Consider the following 17,155-nt stretch of genomic DNA (forward strand, 5'->3'; position numbering starts at 1 on the left):
CTTTTGGAACAATGTTTGGAACAACTAGAACAATCTATATCGGTATCGGAATGCTTCCTTTTTCAAAAAATGGGGTGCCAGGTCAAAAACATTTTTTTCATTTTTTGGACTTATAATTCAACTTACGGATTTGTCCTTTTGGAACAATGTTTGGAACAACTAGAACAATCTATTGCGGTATCAGAATGTTCAATTTTCAAAAAGTGGGGTGCCAGCTCAAAAAATCATTTTTTTTGTTTTATTCGAAAACCGTTTCGAATAAAGCAATATTACTTTGGAACAATGTGGTACAAAGTCAGAACAATCTGGAACAACTTTCAAAATTATAAATTTCAAAAAGTGGGGTGCCAACTTCATACACTCTTCTACTTGCCACAAAAAAAGACACATGGTAATTCCAACCAAAGTACTTGGTTGGCAAATAGTTATTAGAGTTAATAGTAATTATATAATATATTATAGTTAATAGTAAATTAGTTCCAAGTACAAAAAATAATTTTTTCCCAGTACTCTCTCCGTGCCTTTTTCTGTGTGAGCGTCGGCTCAGCATGCGTTATTGCAGGCGCGTCCCGTGCCCGTTCGAAAGGCGGCGGAAACACAAAAGCCGCCAGGTATCGGCGAAGGTTATCGATAGCACATGAGATCTCGCTGGAGATACGATTCTGGCAACGAGGTTGGCAGTGGCGCACTCGCGATAATAGAATCGCCGCGAAAACAATCGCTGCGCGACGCGCCGACTCGAGGTGAAACGCGCTCGGATGTGCCAGGATCAGGATAAGAAGGCGCAGGGGAAGGGGGGCCGCGGGGGACACCGTGGGGGCTGCTGAGGGACCGTAGCGGCAGTCGCTAACGATTAATTATGCGCCTAATTGCGCGACGCATTAAAGCGAGCCAACAAAAAGAAAGAGAGTAATGATAATGCAATTACGAATTACGCGGCGAAGCAATTACGTTCGTCCGTTCGCTCGCTCGCTCATAACGACGCTCGTTACGACACATAACGACCGATGTAGTAACGCGATAGACGATGGACTACCGTGCGCGATGAGGCGCCGTGCGCGCGAGATGAACCCGCCGAGGAGGAGCATCCCCGAGCCTCTTCCCGCGCCACGGCTTTACGATTAATTGCAAATAATTAGCGGATAATTTCGCGACGAGCGAGATAACGGTACAAGGGCGTACGCGCGCGCGTATCGCACCCATTGTTCGCGGAGAATGCATACCCAGACGCGCATTCGCTGTTGCGCTGCATCCTGCCGACGCGTCGGGCTCGTTGAGGTGACCAGTCGTCTCGAATCTCGTGGGACATCCCGATTTTCGATTCTCCACACAGAACTCCTAGATAGACTTTCGTGATCGAAGAACAATGTCGAAAAAAGACAGTTTCTTGCCTATCGAGACAAAACGTGAAAATGTCATTTTTTATTAATTTTCAGCTAAATGCAATAGAAAATGCTATTAGAATTGTCCGGAAACATCTTCTATTTTGAGGTTAAAGTTGTATTTCTCCAGATAATCCTCTATATTGTTACAAATATTATCTATCGATATTATGGAAGGAAATTGTTATCTACACAAACCATAAACAACAGGATTTTCAGTATCAATTAGATGACTTCCGATATCTAAAATAGCCGGTCCAATATGGCGTTTATCTGAGCGAAAAGTTATCGATTTTTTTAGGAAAAAAAAAAGGTAAATAATAAAGTTTAATCTATATTACATTTTATTAGGTATTCGAAGCTAATTAAGTTGATGAAAAAAAATAAATTTATAGTTTTTTTGTTTAATGAGACATCTAATATAGCGACTTCTTAAAACACATAAAATAAAAAATATATAAAAATAAAAAAAAAAATAAAAACAAAAAGGAGATAAAAAACCGCCACGTTCACGATCGTTGTCTCTGGGTTCAGCTGAGAGCGGTTTAGAGATTATCAAGACGCCATATTAAATCCGCCATTTTAGATATCGGAAGTCATCTAATTGATACTGAAAATCATTTGCATTTGTTGTTTGTGATTTGTGTATTTGCAGATAGCAATTTTCTTTCACAATATCGATAGATAATATTTGTAACGATACAGGAAATTATTTGGAGAAATACAACTTTAATCTCAAAATGGAAGATGTTCCCGAGCAATTAATTCTAATAGCACCATTGCATTTAGCTGGTCAAAATTAGTAAAGAATGATAATGTTTTCACGTTTGTCTCGCTAGGCAAAAAATTGTCTTTTTCGACATTGTTCTTTGATCCAATGACAAAATATACCAGCTTACTCTCCGATTCGTTAAGATCGACAGACTGATTAGAAGAGTTGATCTCCTTGATGCCTCTCTCAGCGGGATTAGAAGGCGATGAGAATTCCCGCGGTTCGCGAAATTGCGCGACTTAGGCGCGATTTGAGCGCCCTGTCACGCAATCGTCTTGAAGGCTGCTTCTCGCGCCGGATGATTCACACCCGCGGGAAGTTTAACGCGTATCATACCCGACCCGGTCTGATCTTCTCTCGCGAGTCGCGCCTCGCTCTCGACTTTATTGTTCCCTCCGGTGTCAGATCGCGGGACAATGCCGTCGTGATTTCGCACGCTTTTGATGGCGACCGGCGTCGCGGTATTCCCGGCGCCGCGGTAATGACCGCGCGCGTCGCGTAATTGTTTTAAATGCCAACGAGGTAACAGCGTTTACGCGAAAGTGCCACACGCGAGACGAAAGGCGGCGCGTAACCTTTCTCCCTGTCTGGTCCTCGTGCGCGCGGAGACACGTGGGCGGGGGAATAAAAGTTTGCGGAGCTAAATACAAGCTAATTGAGTCTGAACGTGAGCCGACCGGCCGCTACAGCGACTGACTGAACCTTTAAAGGACAAGCTGAAACCACAGGGATATGAGCAAAACAAGGTGGGGTCGTATGTGACCCCAATACTTTTTGAATTCGTTTGTTCTCTTCTGTATATTAAAATTTGTATTAGGATACGTGAATAGTAATTTGAAATTGTAAGTTGAAATTTTACTTTCTAATTATATAAAGCCATATAAAATTATATGGCTTAACAGTTGGCTTAAAACTTTCTGACTTTTTATTTGCGACCTTTTGGATTATATATGTATAGTCGTTTTCTTAATTTCGTTAGTACAACTTTTATTGACAGACTCTGAAAGTGTTAGCGTGCGCTCATAGCGAGAATAAATATATAAGGTTAATGCAACTTGTGCTGTTACCAAATTTATGCTTTACTCTGATAGATTGTCTTAATACATCTAATTGTTTTTATGAAGTTGTATTTTAATGCAGTAATAGTTATATTTTTATTTAAAATTTTAATTAATAACAGGCGCGGCATTTCGCTCATACAAGAGCACTAACATTCAGTCAGAATGAGGGCAATAGAAACAGATTTTTTTATTGCATAAAAAGTGCTTTCATCGAGTATATAAAAAATATTTTCTGGTGAAATTGTTGTTTCATTTGCCCTGATACAAATTTTAATGCGCAGAAAGGAAACTTATGAACTCAAAATATATTCGAGTCATCTATGACTCTATCTTGTTCTGTTTCCGTAATTTTATCTTATTTTTAAAAGGTTAACGCGCGATATTTAATGATTCCTTATTGTATAAAGAGATGTAATGTATAAAAAAATTTATTGTATTGCATAACAAATTTTTTAAAATTTCTTATATAAAAAATTATAAAATATTGTTCTGTGTATTGTCGAATAATGTTATAATGTATGTGTTGAGTGAGAGCAGACGTGCTTGCGCGCGCTTAACGTGTTGAACGCGCGAATCATGTCGAGAAATCGATACCCGAAGACAGATTATCACAGGTGAGCCGTGCATTATGTCTAATTGAAGCGTTTGATAATTAATAGCGATGCTCCCTCAAACGTTACTGCGAGCTGTCGACGGCGCTCTCGCATTAATCGTCGCGCGTCGGTCAATAATTCCTCGATACATTGTAATTAATTCCTGCTGCAATTTCAAGCTGTATCGCGTCGTCTCACTACGACCAGTCTCCCTGGCTCGTCTGAAACGCACGTATCTCCGCGAGCAAGAAGTTTTTCGCGCTGTCGGCCTTCTGTCGCGACGCAAATTGGAAACGCGATGACTGTCTTCTATCCATATCGACGTTTTATTTCAATTATCTTAAGTGCGCCGCCGCAAGAAAACCAGATTTGTCGTGGCGACACTCGGTGCCTCGCAGACGCTTAATCGCATTTGGACCCGTCACTAGTGTTTTTCTTCACGTTCAATGATTTATACCACGCCGCGGGGCGTTTCGTTTATCAAAACTCGCCTTGTTTCTCCCGCGCGCGCTTGCATTCTTTTCTCGGTGTATGTGTGTGGATGATGTGTGTTGCGTGCGTGCGTACATGTGTAACAATAAAACTCCCGATTCAGTTTCGCCTCGTCCGCGCTGCTTTACGATGCTCCCCGTTTCGCGACTAGAAGAAACGAGAAACGGCTTTGATATATCATGGAAAGGGAACGGCATATCTGTTAAACTCAGTCACTGTAACGCGCTTTGTGCGCACATTGCCGCTAGCACATTGTGATTAATAATTCATATATTATACCATTATTTGGACCGAGGCAAAAAGCGTTGCTAATGAATAGACGCGGATCTACAAATATACTTTTAATATTATGCGCGACAGGCAATTCTCCTAACGCATATTCAAACGACGTCTTTTTTTTATTTCATCCGCCTTACACTCGTTCACCGTCAATTTTATTTTGGTTCGCGGCGGAGTTTGCTGAAACGGAAATTGTTCTGTAAAATAACGTGCTTCTTTATTATATATGACCAACGTGCTTCTTTATTAGTTATGGTCAACGTTAATTTATTAATTAGCTATTTAACGAAGTAATTGTTCGATTTAATTTCATTTATCTTAATTTAATTTAACTCGATTTATCTTAAATTTTTTATCACCTTTATCGAGAGTTTTCAATTTATTTCATTTTTATTTATTATTTTATATTGGTATTTAGCATCTTCGTAATATTTTATAGGATAACGTTCAGACTTGGCATGTAGAATTTTTTCTCTATTTTCCCTGTACCTTCATAACTTAAACTGTTTCAATAATTAAAATATAATAATTTAACTTGAACTGTTTATAATTTTAATAGTAAGATACTCTAAGGAAAAAATAAAAGCATTTACACTGAGAGAAAAAATATCTAAAAAAAATACAAAAACATATATTGTGTGTATATTAACAAATATATGAATTTCTATTAATAAAAAAATATTTATTAAATAAGAAAATGTATACTTTAAAATCCCAGTTTTTTATAATGGCACTTATCTATTCTATTAAAAAAAAAGAATTTATAGATTTGAGCAAATATGTTATTAGTATTTACTAAATAAGAAAATATACGTTTCAAAATACGTTTCAAGTTGTTTTATGAAAATATACGCTTCAAGTTTTTTATGGAAGCTTCTATGAATTGTTTATTTTATTTAAAAAAAAAGAGGTTAGATTTAAGTATATTGAGTAAATATATTATTATATAGTACCTCACCCTAGATAAACATCTCTTTATTTCTCCGATATCTTTCTCTCTATTTGTCCATCTAATAAACCCCTGAACCAATAAAAAAGCGATAAAATAAATGTGTCTAATAGAATATCTAGTGAATAATTAATCTAATAAATCTGTCGAGACATGATCGGATTGAGGATTTTCTTGCATGCGCAGGTATCACGAAGACATGGGACTGGTAGAGCGAGAGGCCGAGATGCAGGAATTAAACGCTCCCAGACCCGGAAGATCAAGGGATCTGTTCGGAGTGCAATTGGAGGTAAGACCCTCGCACGAACGTGCACGCGCAATTTGTGTACTCGCGCAAGACCTTAAGAGTCCGCGATAATCGGGAAAGAGAGGAGCGAGCGTAACTTAATGCGCGATCTCCTATATCCTTGTCGAGGGCGAGGATACATTCGATCCGGGATCGGCTGTCCATTCACCCAAGAGAGCACACCGGCCCCGACGACTTCAATGGTCACTTTTGCCCGCGATCACAGTGTAGGCCAGTGAGAGGCCCGACCCAGAAAACCCGCGTCGGTTCTGATACAACGAGCCAGCCACCTGAAACCGAAACGGCCAAGGAAAGTTCGCCCGTTGCACTAGCCTCATGCGCTGTCATGGCGATCAATCCGACACGCTTGTACCTTTCTCTGCGTGTTCGCTGGCCGATAGATCGTAACGGGTAAAAGCGCACTTGCTACACTTTTTCCGTACGCAGTGTCGGTGTCTAGGTCGGGCGAATGAGCGATCGTTGTGTAATTGTGCGCGCGAGAATGATTTATAACGGTCGCAATAAATTCGATCGACTCCGTTGATTTACGAACATGGTAACTTTAGAACTACAAATATAAAAAAAGTTACGTGAACTGTAAACATGGATAAATTTTATTCAGCACATTTTCATTTGCTCATAACTTAAAAATAGTCAGAATCAATGCTTCTCTTTTTTTAAATTATTTTAGAAGACGTCGAAGAATGTGAATATTGGAATTGAAGAAAATTATAATGACAAAGAAATAGAACACATACAAATTTTCAAGAACGGTAACGTTGACAATAAGCTAAGTCAATTTTATCCATATTTAAAATTCTACGGTCAATGAGCTAATGTGAATCCAATTAATGATTGCGACAAACAATTGCGTCCACGTTTATTGAAATGCGAAGAAAAAAACGAAGGTGACTACAGAATCCATTTTTCATATTTTTTGTAACATTTCAATTAGATATACTGAGAAAATTTATTTGTGTGTGTGTATGTGTGTGGGGTATAAAAATTTATATCAGAAATAAACATTATTTCATACAAATAAAGTTAATATCTCACAAATAAATTTCCAACAATTTTTTCTCAGTGTATGTGTTTCAAAGTTTATTGTACAATTATGTACTGCAAAATCTTATGAATTCTTACTGCAAAGTTCTTATGAATTAAGAAGATAAAAATTTTATGGAAGGAAATATTCTTTTTTAATGCTATATTTAATCATTTTGTACGCTTTATCCAACAATTTTAACAATTTTACATCCAAAAAGATATAATCTCATTCTTAGTGAGATCCCTTTATATGTACGATCTCAAGAAGATTCTTTTGAAATCAAAAGCAAAATATTCCAACATTCAATAAGAAGAATTCTACGCATAGAAAAGTGTATTATACTAAATTATAATACTTATATTATACTAAATTAAATGTTACTTGTCTTTCATAAGTTTATATATCCGCAAATTTATCATAAGTTTATCATAAGTTTCTAATTTATTCAAAATACATTCTGAGTTACCAAAACTAGCAAGTTTATTATTATTTTAATCACAAATATTAAATTAAAACAAAAATTCGGCTTATTTACTACATTGAGAAAAAATACTTGAAAATTCATTTGTGGGATATAAAGTCTATTCACAAAAATAAATTTTATATCTCATAAATAAATTTTCATGTATTTTTTTCAGTGTACACAAAGTCAAACTTTTCTTCGAAAAAATTTCATAATATTCTTGTAAAGAAAATAAATTCCTTTTTTGAGTACACGACAATTTTTCTCACATTTATTATGTATATATTTTAAGATTATTGTCAAGGAAAGTTTTTCTTTGTCAAAGATAATAACTATTACTTAAAAGGAGGAAAATAAACTAAGTAATCACTTTTCTTAGCCGTAGAATAATATTTTTAACGTGTAGTTGGAAGATGCTATTTCCTGTAATCCCAAATTCTATGCGAAAATTTTTACCGAAAAAATATTCATTTCTAATGAACAAGAACAATATTGCGCATAGAATATTTTCTATTCCTTTTGATTTTAGAAGAATTCTCTTGAGATCATGTATTGCGTTGCGGGTAATAAGTGTAATTTTTTATTTTTCAGATATTTTGCAATATCTTTATATCATTATAATACCATGAAATAATAATAGGTAAAGGATGGCAGAAGATAATGGATCAAGAGACGCGTGAATTGCTTCATTAAGTCATATAACGTCATAAAAATACAATCATTTTGTTTTATCTCCGAAATTATTTATCACGCGACCCAATATGAGAGAATTCCGCTAAGGATGTGATTATATATTTTGGACGTAACAACACACGTCTACTTCTTAAAGGGACTGATGAATATTTAATGATGAATGATCAAGTGAACTCGAGAGACTCGTAGAAGCAGAATTCGCGAGAGGAAGTTTCGCTTCGACGCAGGTAGTTGTGTTTGAGGGAATTGTGATACGGAGAAACGTAAGCGAGCACGTTGCATGAGCAGACGACTCGCAGGAGACAGAAACGAGAAGGCGGAACTGTAATTATGACGCGGTAATTAACGTGCGGGGCCGTACGATCATAAATGAGTGAGGCAATAAGCACGACGGTATAGAGGCGGTCATGCGACGACTTTTCGTGAATTATCGAACAAACGTACAGCGCTCCGTACCGCGCAACGATGGCCGCCTGCTTTAACGCAATTTAACGACAGGATACCGCGCGGATACGCGAATTACACCGCCTGCGAGGATTCCACCGGCCGTCCCCGCGGTTATTACCGCGGCGACGATCTAATTAGCCGTGCGCGCGCGCGCGCGCGCGTTGACTTAATTTGATCGATGCGTTTGCAACGAGTTACGAGCGATACGCGCGGCGAGATACGATTCAAGAAGCGTCGCGTGAAACCGAGGCCGCGACTGCACTACACCCCGGGGACATTGAACGCCGCTGAACTCGCCGAACGTTTCTCACATCGGCAATTCGCACGTGATCGATACCCGTTCGACAACTGACTCGCCGGGCGCGCTGTCCACCTTGCGAAATGACACACCCGGGGTGTCGCGGTCGACAAGGAAACGAGATAGAAGGATAGAGGAAAGGGGAGAGAGTAGAGGAAGGAGAGGAAAGAACGTGAGAAACGGGCGGACGTGTATTATTTCGCAAGCTCGTCGCGCGTACCTGCGTATTCTGGCGAATTGTGGCACCGCCCGGTTACGGCCCCGTGAATCCAGGACCGTTTTCACTTTTGCGTCAACCACCGCGGATTGTCGCGATCGTTATGAGCTCGGAGGACCAGCGAGCAAGTTGTTCCCCGGCTTCCTGCGCGTTTCCGCCGAACGGAATCACTTTGGCACCGCGGAACAACCGCTTTATCTTTTTACCAACAGGGACACTCACGAAACGTTATGTCTACACGGAAAAGAGATGTGGTGCACCTAACAAAAAATATTTAGTTGTAAGCAAATAGTTGCATCATTCTACATATCTTTGTATGATTATGGTTGTATGGTTTTGTATGGTTGATTTGATTTACTTACTTTGGTGTGTCAACTACATCAATGAAGTTGCGCGTCATTTGGTTGTGGCAACCAGAAATTAGTAAGGGGATCATTTTGCATAGACAAGCTAAATATCGATATAGTTGCATTAATCAATGCTATATTGCAAAGCAGCGATGTTAGAAAAGCAATTCACTACGCGCACAGCTAGAGATGTATACATGTGAAAACTGGTTCTGAGTGTATAAATATACATTTGTAATTGCCGCGTAATGAGCCGCGTTTGTATTAACCATGTATTATCACTGCTGCAACATAAGTAACTCAGTCATTGCTCTTTGGTTACAGCAACCATATAAATAGTTGTTCCGTATTTTACTATTGAATCTGGTTGGCACAACCAGATTTCTGTATGGATCAACCATATTGTTTTTTCCGTGTACTTTTCGAAGATATACATACTTCATAAAAGCGCTCACTTGCCCAGACAAGTTCAACGATATGTAACATTGCTGCACGACATGGAAACATTGACCCCAAAGGGGTCAAAATTTGGCCGATAATGAAACTAGAAACTGCTTATGACTGTATAACCTATTACCCCATTGGCATGTTTTTAAAGAACCCTTATTGAGACAAGTTTAACGATATAGCCCATACAGCACAAATGTTCAAAATACATTCCAAAGACGTTCCAAAGATATATGATATCTCTGGGACGTCTCTAAGATGTATTTTGGACATTTGCTGTAATGAAGAATGTAATTATTGCCCAAACGGTCACACAGGTAAAAAATCGAGTTGGATTAAAGGGCAATGGATAAAATAGGATTTTGACCTAAAATGTGTAACGTGAGTTATTTAGTTAGGATTAGATTAGGCTGTTTTTTTGGGAGAGGAGAGAGAGTGCAGGCGGCTTCGTCCCTCCCTCGCACATATACGTATACTGTTTACCATATTTTCATGTATACCGTGTCTGCAAAAATTACGTTTCATTTGTAAAAAAGTTTCTTTAATAACTTTTTAACAATGAGCGACGTCTAAAACTTTTTGAATGTTACTCAGAAAAGTAAATATGACTATAATATATATCAATATCAAGATCATTGAAGGTGGATCTCCTAATTTTTTATCACATTTTTAAGTTATAATGTAATCTTGCGTTTTTTAAGTTGAATACGATAGTAGTTAAGATGGTAGTTTAATTTAAGCTGAATATGATGGTAGCTTTTCCGTGGGAAAGTAGTCAAAATTCGCCTTAAAAAAGTCGAGATAAGTCACTTTTAATAATAATTCGACGATGATTTTGTTCCAGTTATTTAATTTCTTGTATTTCAGTTTAGTTTTATAACATTTTAATTGAAAACTAAGGAAATACACATTAAAATGAGACATTTCACTCACTTTTATTTCCTTATCCTATTTTTTTGTTTTTATATATGTGACATTTATATTTAAAAAATCGTGATTTAACTGGAAAAATCTCATGTAACTTCGAATTTAAACCCGAGACGAGTTTTAATTAAAATACACTAAGAGAAAAAAATGGTTGATATAACTAAAATTATAATAATTTTGAACCATATTTTCTTTTAATAAAATAATAACGCAAATAATATGTATGTAAGATTATTATCATTAACATTAGTAAAATTTAATTAAAAATATAAAAAATAGAATTATCAATAACATTAGTAGAATTTAAATAAGCAATTTAATTATAGGAAATGGTTTTCTTTATCATAGCTTATAGCGATTATTTCCTCTATGTGATTATGGCTAGAAACATCACATTTTTCTCACAATATAGCTATTAATATACGCCGCGGAGAACTCGGCGAAACCTGGTTTTTGGACCTCAGTAATCCCGTATGTATATAAGCGCGAATTCATTAACGTTAACGTAAAGTCAATGTTACGCACGACGTTGTGGGATAATTTCGCCTGGCATAACGAGCTACGGAGGAGCGCAACGCGTACAACAACGCTCAGCGAGCATAATGATCTCAAGGAGGAAGAGGAGGGCGATGACGGAAAGGAAGAGCGGGCGAGCGATTAGCATAGAGCTCTAAAGGCTCGTCGCAGGCGAAAGGGTAATTAGATTAGCTGACACGTGGTGCCCACGTTACGTTTCTTCGTTTCGTCGTCGCGAATACGCGGACGTTGAGCTTATTAGTTACTACACGTCGCCGGATCTCGTCAGCGATTTCGATTGTCTCGATTGGGTCTCGCACGCGCGCGCACGCGAATTATTCGCTCAAAAGTGATCGTTTCGTTTTCTTCCGCTGCTCTTTCACGCTGGATTTCTCCGGTCGATACGCCGCATCAAGGATAATATCGTTCGTTTCTATTGCGCGTCATGTAACATGCCGGCGCAACAGAATCGCGACCGAGAAGACCGTCCAGCTAATCGAAAGTGAAATTAAGGATCACGCTTCGCTCGTGGAATGAGTCGGTGCGATTTGCCCGCTTCGCAATCGCGACGCGCTTTTCATCCCGACGACAATGCACTGCGTATGCCTATGACGTTCAGTGATCGATAATGGGATACGTTACGAAAGAGACAATCTGCAAGGCAAAGTGGGCAAGACCGTGCAAGGTGCAACTACCAGATATGATCTGGTTTGAAAAGAATAGTCACGCTCCGGAAATAGCACGGTTACTAATATTATCCGAACGACCTCGATTGTCAGACTCACTATAGTCAAGAAAGAACAAAAGTAATTTTTTTGCAATTAAACATAGACCAACGAAAGCCCACGCAAGATGTCGATTACGAAACGCAACAAATCTACAAGTGAATCGAGAAATGGGGCATCGAATTTAACTACACGAACCTAATAATAAAGCCTGATCATTTATTCGCAGTTCTTCTTGTAATTAATTTTGATTTTCAATTTTTAATTAAGATTTTTTAAATATTTAATTTAATTTTGACGCGCAATTCAATTTTACATACACAAACTAGATCAGCCATTTTTAATATTAATTTTTTGACTACAGATGCATATAATTAACGACCCCACAAACCTTCAGTAAAACATGAGTTAGATGCAAATTGTTCCTAGAAGAAAGTTAGGTACAAAAGGGTTAAATAAAAAAAATTTTTTTTTTATTAATTTGATCTTCATTTAATGTGAAACCTGATCTTCAATTAATTTCTACTTAAGATTTTAATATTTCAATATTTAATTAAGTTTAAATTTCAATTCAATCCAGTTTTGTATTATTTTATTTTATTTTGTATTATTTTATTTTATTCAAATTTACTTCTTCATTCAAGATTTGATTTTGAAAACTTATTTTTATCTTTCAAGTAAAGACAACCCACTATAATTAAGCAAAAACAAATATAATTTTTTGTAATTAAACATGGATAAAAAGATGAGAGCCCGTAAGATATCAATTGCGAAATCAAATTCATAAATTAATCAAGAAACGAGGCGTCTAGTCTGATAATAAAGCCTGATAACTTATTCAATTATTTTTGTAATTAATTTGATCTTTAATTTATTTCTACTTAAGATTTTACTATTTTATCATTTAGTTTAATTTTAATTTAGTTCAATATTTTTCATTTTAATTCAATTCAATTAAATCCATATTTTATGTTATTTTACTTAATCTGTACTTGTGGCAGGCTCAAACAAATTTAAGGAAAAATATTTCTGAGTGTTTAAATGAAACAAATAATGTCTCCTGAATGCAGTTATATAATTTTTGAAATATTATTTTTAAGACATATTTTCAACAATTTTTGTTATTTAGTGGCAAAAAAATCGAAACTACTAAAACACCGACGAACAGATAACCAAAGTTGCTCCAGAGTAATAGTGCTAAATATAAATATGCGACCTGGGTTTATCGTTCATGCATATAGTTCATGAGAAATCGATGTTGCCTGAGAACAACATTACCAAACAAAGGGTGAATTTCAAATTTGACTCGAAAGTTTTATTTTTATCTTTCAAGTAGACTTGGAAGTGTATATAAATTAACATGGTATTAAGAAACACGCTAATTACAACGAGGTAGACGCTCGCTGGCTTCTGCGATTTCGTGTACCTAATCGTGTGTCGCGACACGGGTCGCGCACAACGACACCGAGTTATTATTCGAAAGTAAAACCGCGGGAGATCCTTGAAATAATTACGCGGTTGCGTGCTGAGCTTGCGGGTCTAATTAAAGAAAAGAGGAACACGAGACGCTCGAATATTCCGCGAAGAGCTTGATTCGCCGTCGCCATCGTCGTCGTGTTTGATTTACGCAGTTTGTGCGCTTCGATTTGGAGTTATGTAAATATTTCTTACATAGATTAGTGCGATTGGCGCAAGAACGCGGCAAAACGTCGTGTAAAAAAGGAACATTGTCATAAAAAAAGTCGTCGCATCGTTTACGTGTGTAAGTCGAGATTTTGCGCAATTCGCGCGCTTCACGGCGCAGCGTTTTACGCATGTCACTGTCCAGATAAGAATAAAGAACGTCAGCCTCGCGGAATTTAGCGTACATGAGAAGTTTCGTTGTTTTTAATAATTCACTGTTGGTAAATTTTGCGTCAAACTCAATGTTGGATCAGAGGGTAGATTTTAGGATTACGCCTGCGCAGATTGTTTACGTCTTCTCTACATAAATACGTATACACGGCCTTTTTGTCATGCAGACAATGTAAACTCTATGTAGGATACTGTAAAATATACTAAAATATACAATATGGAAAATCTGAAAAAGGATCGGAAACATGTTTTTTCGAATTACCGTAAATATCTACGATAATTTTTTATCCGTTTTAACTAAAAAATGAAAATAAAAGTTACAATCTCCAATGGCCTTGACCTTTACAAATGTTATACAAATGATGATGTTAAAAATTCAAGAGGTTTTAGTCGTCATTTCGACGTGGTCATTTCCAAATAGTCCACTCATGATCTTTCAAAATTTAGTGTTAAACGGATAAAAAATTATCGTAGATATTTACGATAATTCGAAAAAACATATTTCCGACAAAAGTTACTTTTCTTCGACATAGCGTCATTATAGGGGATTCCCTTTGAAGAAAACGAAGGTTACCCAATTTTCGCCGAATGCAGCGCCATCTATCAGAAATAGAAAAAAAAGTTCAGACAAAAGTTACGTGTTTTTGGATGTAGAATCTGGATCTGTAATAAAAAGTAGGGGTTCCCATTTAAGATTTCAAAGTTATCCCCCACCCCTTCCCCAGGGGAGGCGGGAGGTGGATAATTTTTGTGGGATTGAATTGCGCCCTCGTAACTATTGAGGGTTTATTTGGGACATTTTTGTCGTACAATGCTTATTTTTCGAGATATTTAGCAGTCTCAAGTTAAAAAAAATACCCTGTATATATAACAATAATCGATTATACCATCTTTCTTTAATCTTTAATATATATAACAATAATCGATTATACCATCCTTCTTTAATTACTCCCGAGGTTTATTTGGGACATTTTTGTCGTACAATGTTTATTTTTCGAGATATTTAGCAGTCTCAAGTTAAAAAAAACAGCCTGTATATATAACAATAATCGATTATACCATCCTTCTTTAATCTTTAATATATATAACAATAATCGATTATACCATCCTTCTTTAATTACTCCCGAGCTTCTCCCGTGCCTTTTGTACTTATGGAAATTTGGCCAAGGCTGACGGTGGGTCTTTAAGGGTGTGTCGTCGCTGTGCGTGCGTACACATGTATGCACGCCCAACCGAGATCGCGCTCCACGATCGCGATAAACTGCTGATTTAATTGCACGTAATTAAGCGGTTACGCGTAACGTTCGATTGAATACGACGCCCGCTAAAGGTGACTTTTTATTTTCGCGATCCGAGAAGTGGGGGTGTCCGTATTGGGGCCGCGCACTGCGTGTGGTTACGATAGACAGGATAACAACTCGGTGCCTTCATAATCGGCATCATATCGCGGCAATCTTTAATAAGCGGAGTCAGTGTACCAAGAAGTTGCGCGCGAAGTTTTATTTCGACAGAGAACGGCCATGTCCGTCCGTCCTGTATCCGTTTTACGACACGATGCGCATCTGTCGGGCGGTTGTTGTCGTGAAGCGAAATAATTTCATAGTATTATACTTCATATTTTAATATCGATGCGGCACGATACTCTCAAACGAGCCCGGGAATAGCCGCTCTCTCGGCGAGCGAAAGAGGCAGTCCTGATAAAACGAGCGGTAATAAGGATAGTCGTTGCCGATGTAAATGGCCGCGCAATAAAATCGAGAGCGTGGCTGGAACATTTGATAATACTTCAAGCGGACTCACAGAGAACACGCTTACGCGCATATCGCGTTTAACAGCGCGTTTCTGCTAATCACGATCCGGTTAAGCGACGATTTCGCCGAGTTAATACCGATACGCGAGATTGAGCCAAGTTTGTGCGGTTTATTCGCTTTATCCGCTCGTGAGGTTTCTACGCATATTCGATCTGCCGCTAAACATGCGGAAAAATGTGCGCTGCAATCAACTAAATGTTACTTGTATTTCGTAAGGCTGAATATCTGTAAATCTATCATTTAAGCTCATCACAAGTCCATCACATCTACCCAAAGCATATTCTGAATTCTAATATGTTTAGAGTTTTAACTAAGAATATTAAATTAAGATTCAACGAAACTATAAATCATAAAATTACAATATATTAAAATAAAAACTTAGTTTATTTATTATTGAGTGAAACTAACTTTTCCTTTAAGAAAGTTTTAAAATAGTCTTGTAAAAGGAACAAATTCTCTCTTTCATTATGTGATATATATGATAATGAACTTCTCTCAAATTTAATACAATCTTAAGATTATTATCAAGAAAATATACTTTATTGAAGGTAACCATTATTCAAAAGAAGAAAAGTAAACTGAGCAATCTTATTTCTATTAATATATATTATATTATCCTGGATATTTTTATCTGTATGTACACAGGTATATATAACAGGTCTATGTGATTATATAATACATAGAGGAAAAATATCTAAAAAATATAAAATGTTTAATTGATTGAGTATTGATAACGTATATTTATATCAATATGCATAATTTTACATTAAGAAAAATATTTTTCAAATAGCAAAACATACATTTTCTGAAAACTTTACACACAGAAAAATGCGTATTGTATTTAAGTAAACATTACTTGTATTTCATAGGTTACTTGTATTTCATAAGTTTATATATCCGCAAATCTATTACAAGTGCATCATAGGTATTAAATTTATTTAAAATATATTCTGCACCCTAGTAAGTTTAATATTTCAATCAAGAATATTAAGAAGTTTATTCATTAGCTATGTATTTTTAATGGCATACGTCAAGAGAGCTACTCGCGCATTTTTATTTAATAAACAAAATTATATTTTTATGTATTTATTTTATTATTTATTCACTATTTAAACAATGAATGTTAATTTGAAACGAATTTCATGATACGACTTCACCACGCTTCACGAACACATACAATACTATATAAAGCATAAAAAAGCAGTTTTCTGGTCAACAATTGACTATTATGTAAAAATAATGCGATGTATACTATTCCTTCTCCTACGCTACGTTCTCCAATATGTAAAATTTATAACGGCAAGTTTTTTATTTAGATGGTTTTTACGAAGTTATATATTGGAATAATCTACATTGCTTCTATCATAAGGTTCTATATGCAAAATTGCATAATAATCATTATTAAATTTCTCGTGAACGGTACAAGTACATCACATGAAACTTTAACTACGAATTGTTTTGCTGCGATAAATATTGCATTAAATTTTCGTATAGTTTTAAGCATTCTCTTATTTAAGTGAATAAACTTATTGAATCAAAACAAAAATT

General features: G+C 36.5%; 1 protein-coding gene across 1 annotated transcript in view; it reads left to right on the plus strand.

The window, feature by feature from the left end:
• LOC116851869 overlaps positions 1-17,155 on the plus strand; it is a 146,749-nt gene that overhangs the window by 101,316 nt on the left and 28,278 nt on the right. The window contains exon 2 of the mRNA XM_032831723.1: positions 5,715-5,817. Within this exon, the coding sequence (XP_032687614.1) occupies positions 5,728-5,817 (90 nt within the window). The 5' untranslated portion in view covers positions 5,715-5,727. The remainder of the gene's footprint in view (positions 1-5,714; positions 5,818-17,155) is intronic.

This window comes from Odontomachus brunneus, unplaced genomic scaffold (assembly GCF_010583005.1).
Source record: "Odontomachus brunneus isolate Ranch 3 - 2012 unplaced genomic scaffold, Obru_v1 Obru_scaffold_195, whole genome shotgun sequence".
NCBI lineage: Eukaryota > Metazoa > Arthropoda > Insecta > Hymenoptera > Formicidae > Odontomachus > Odontomachus brunneus.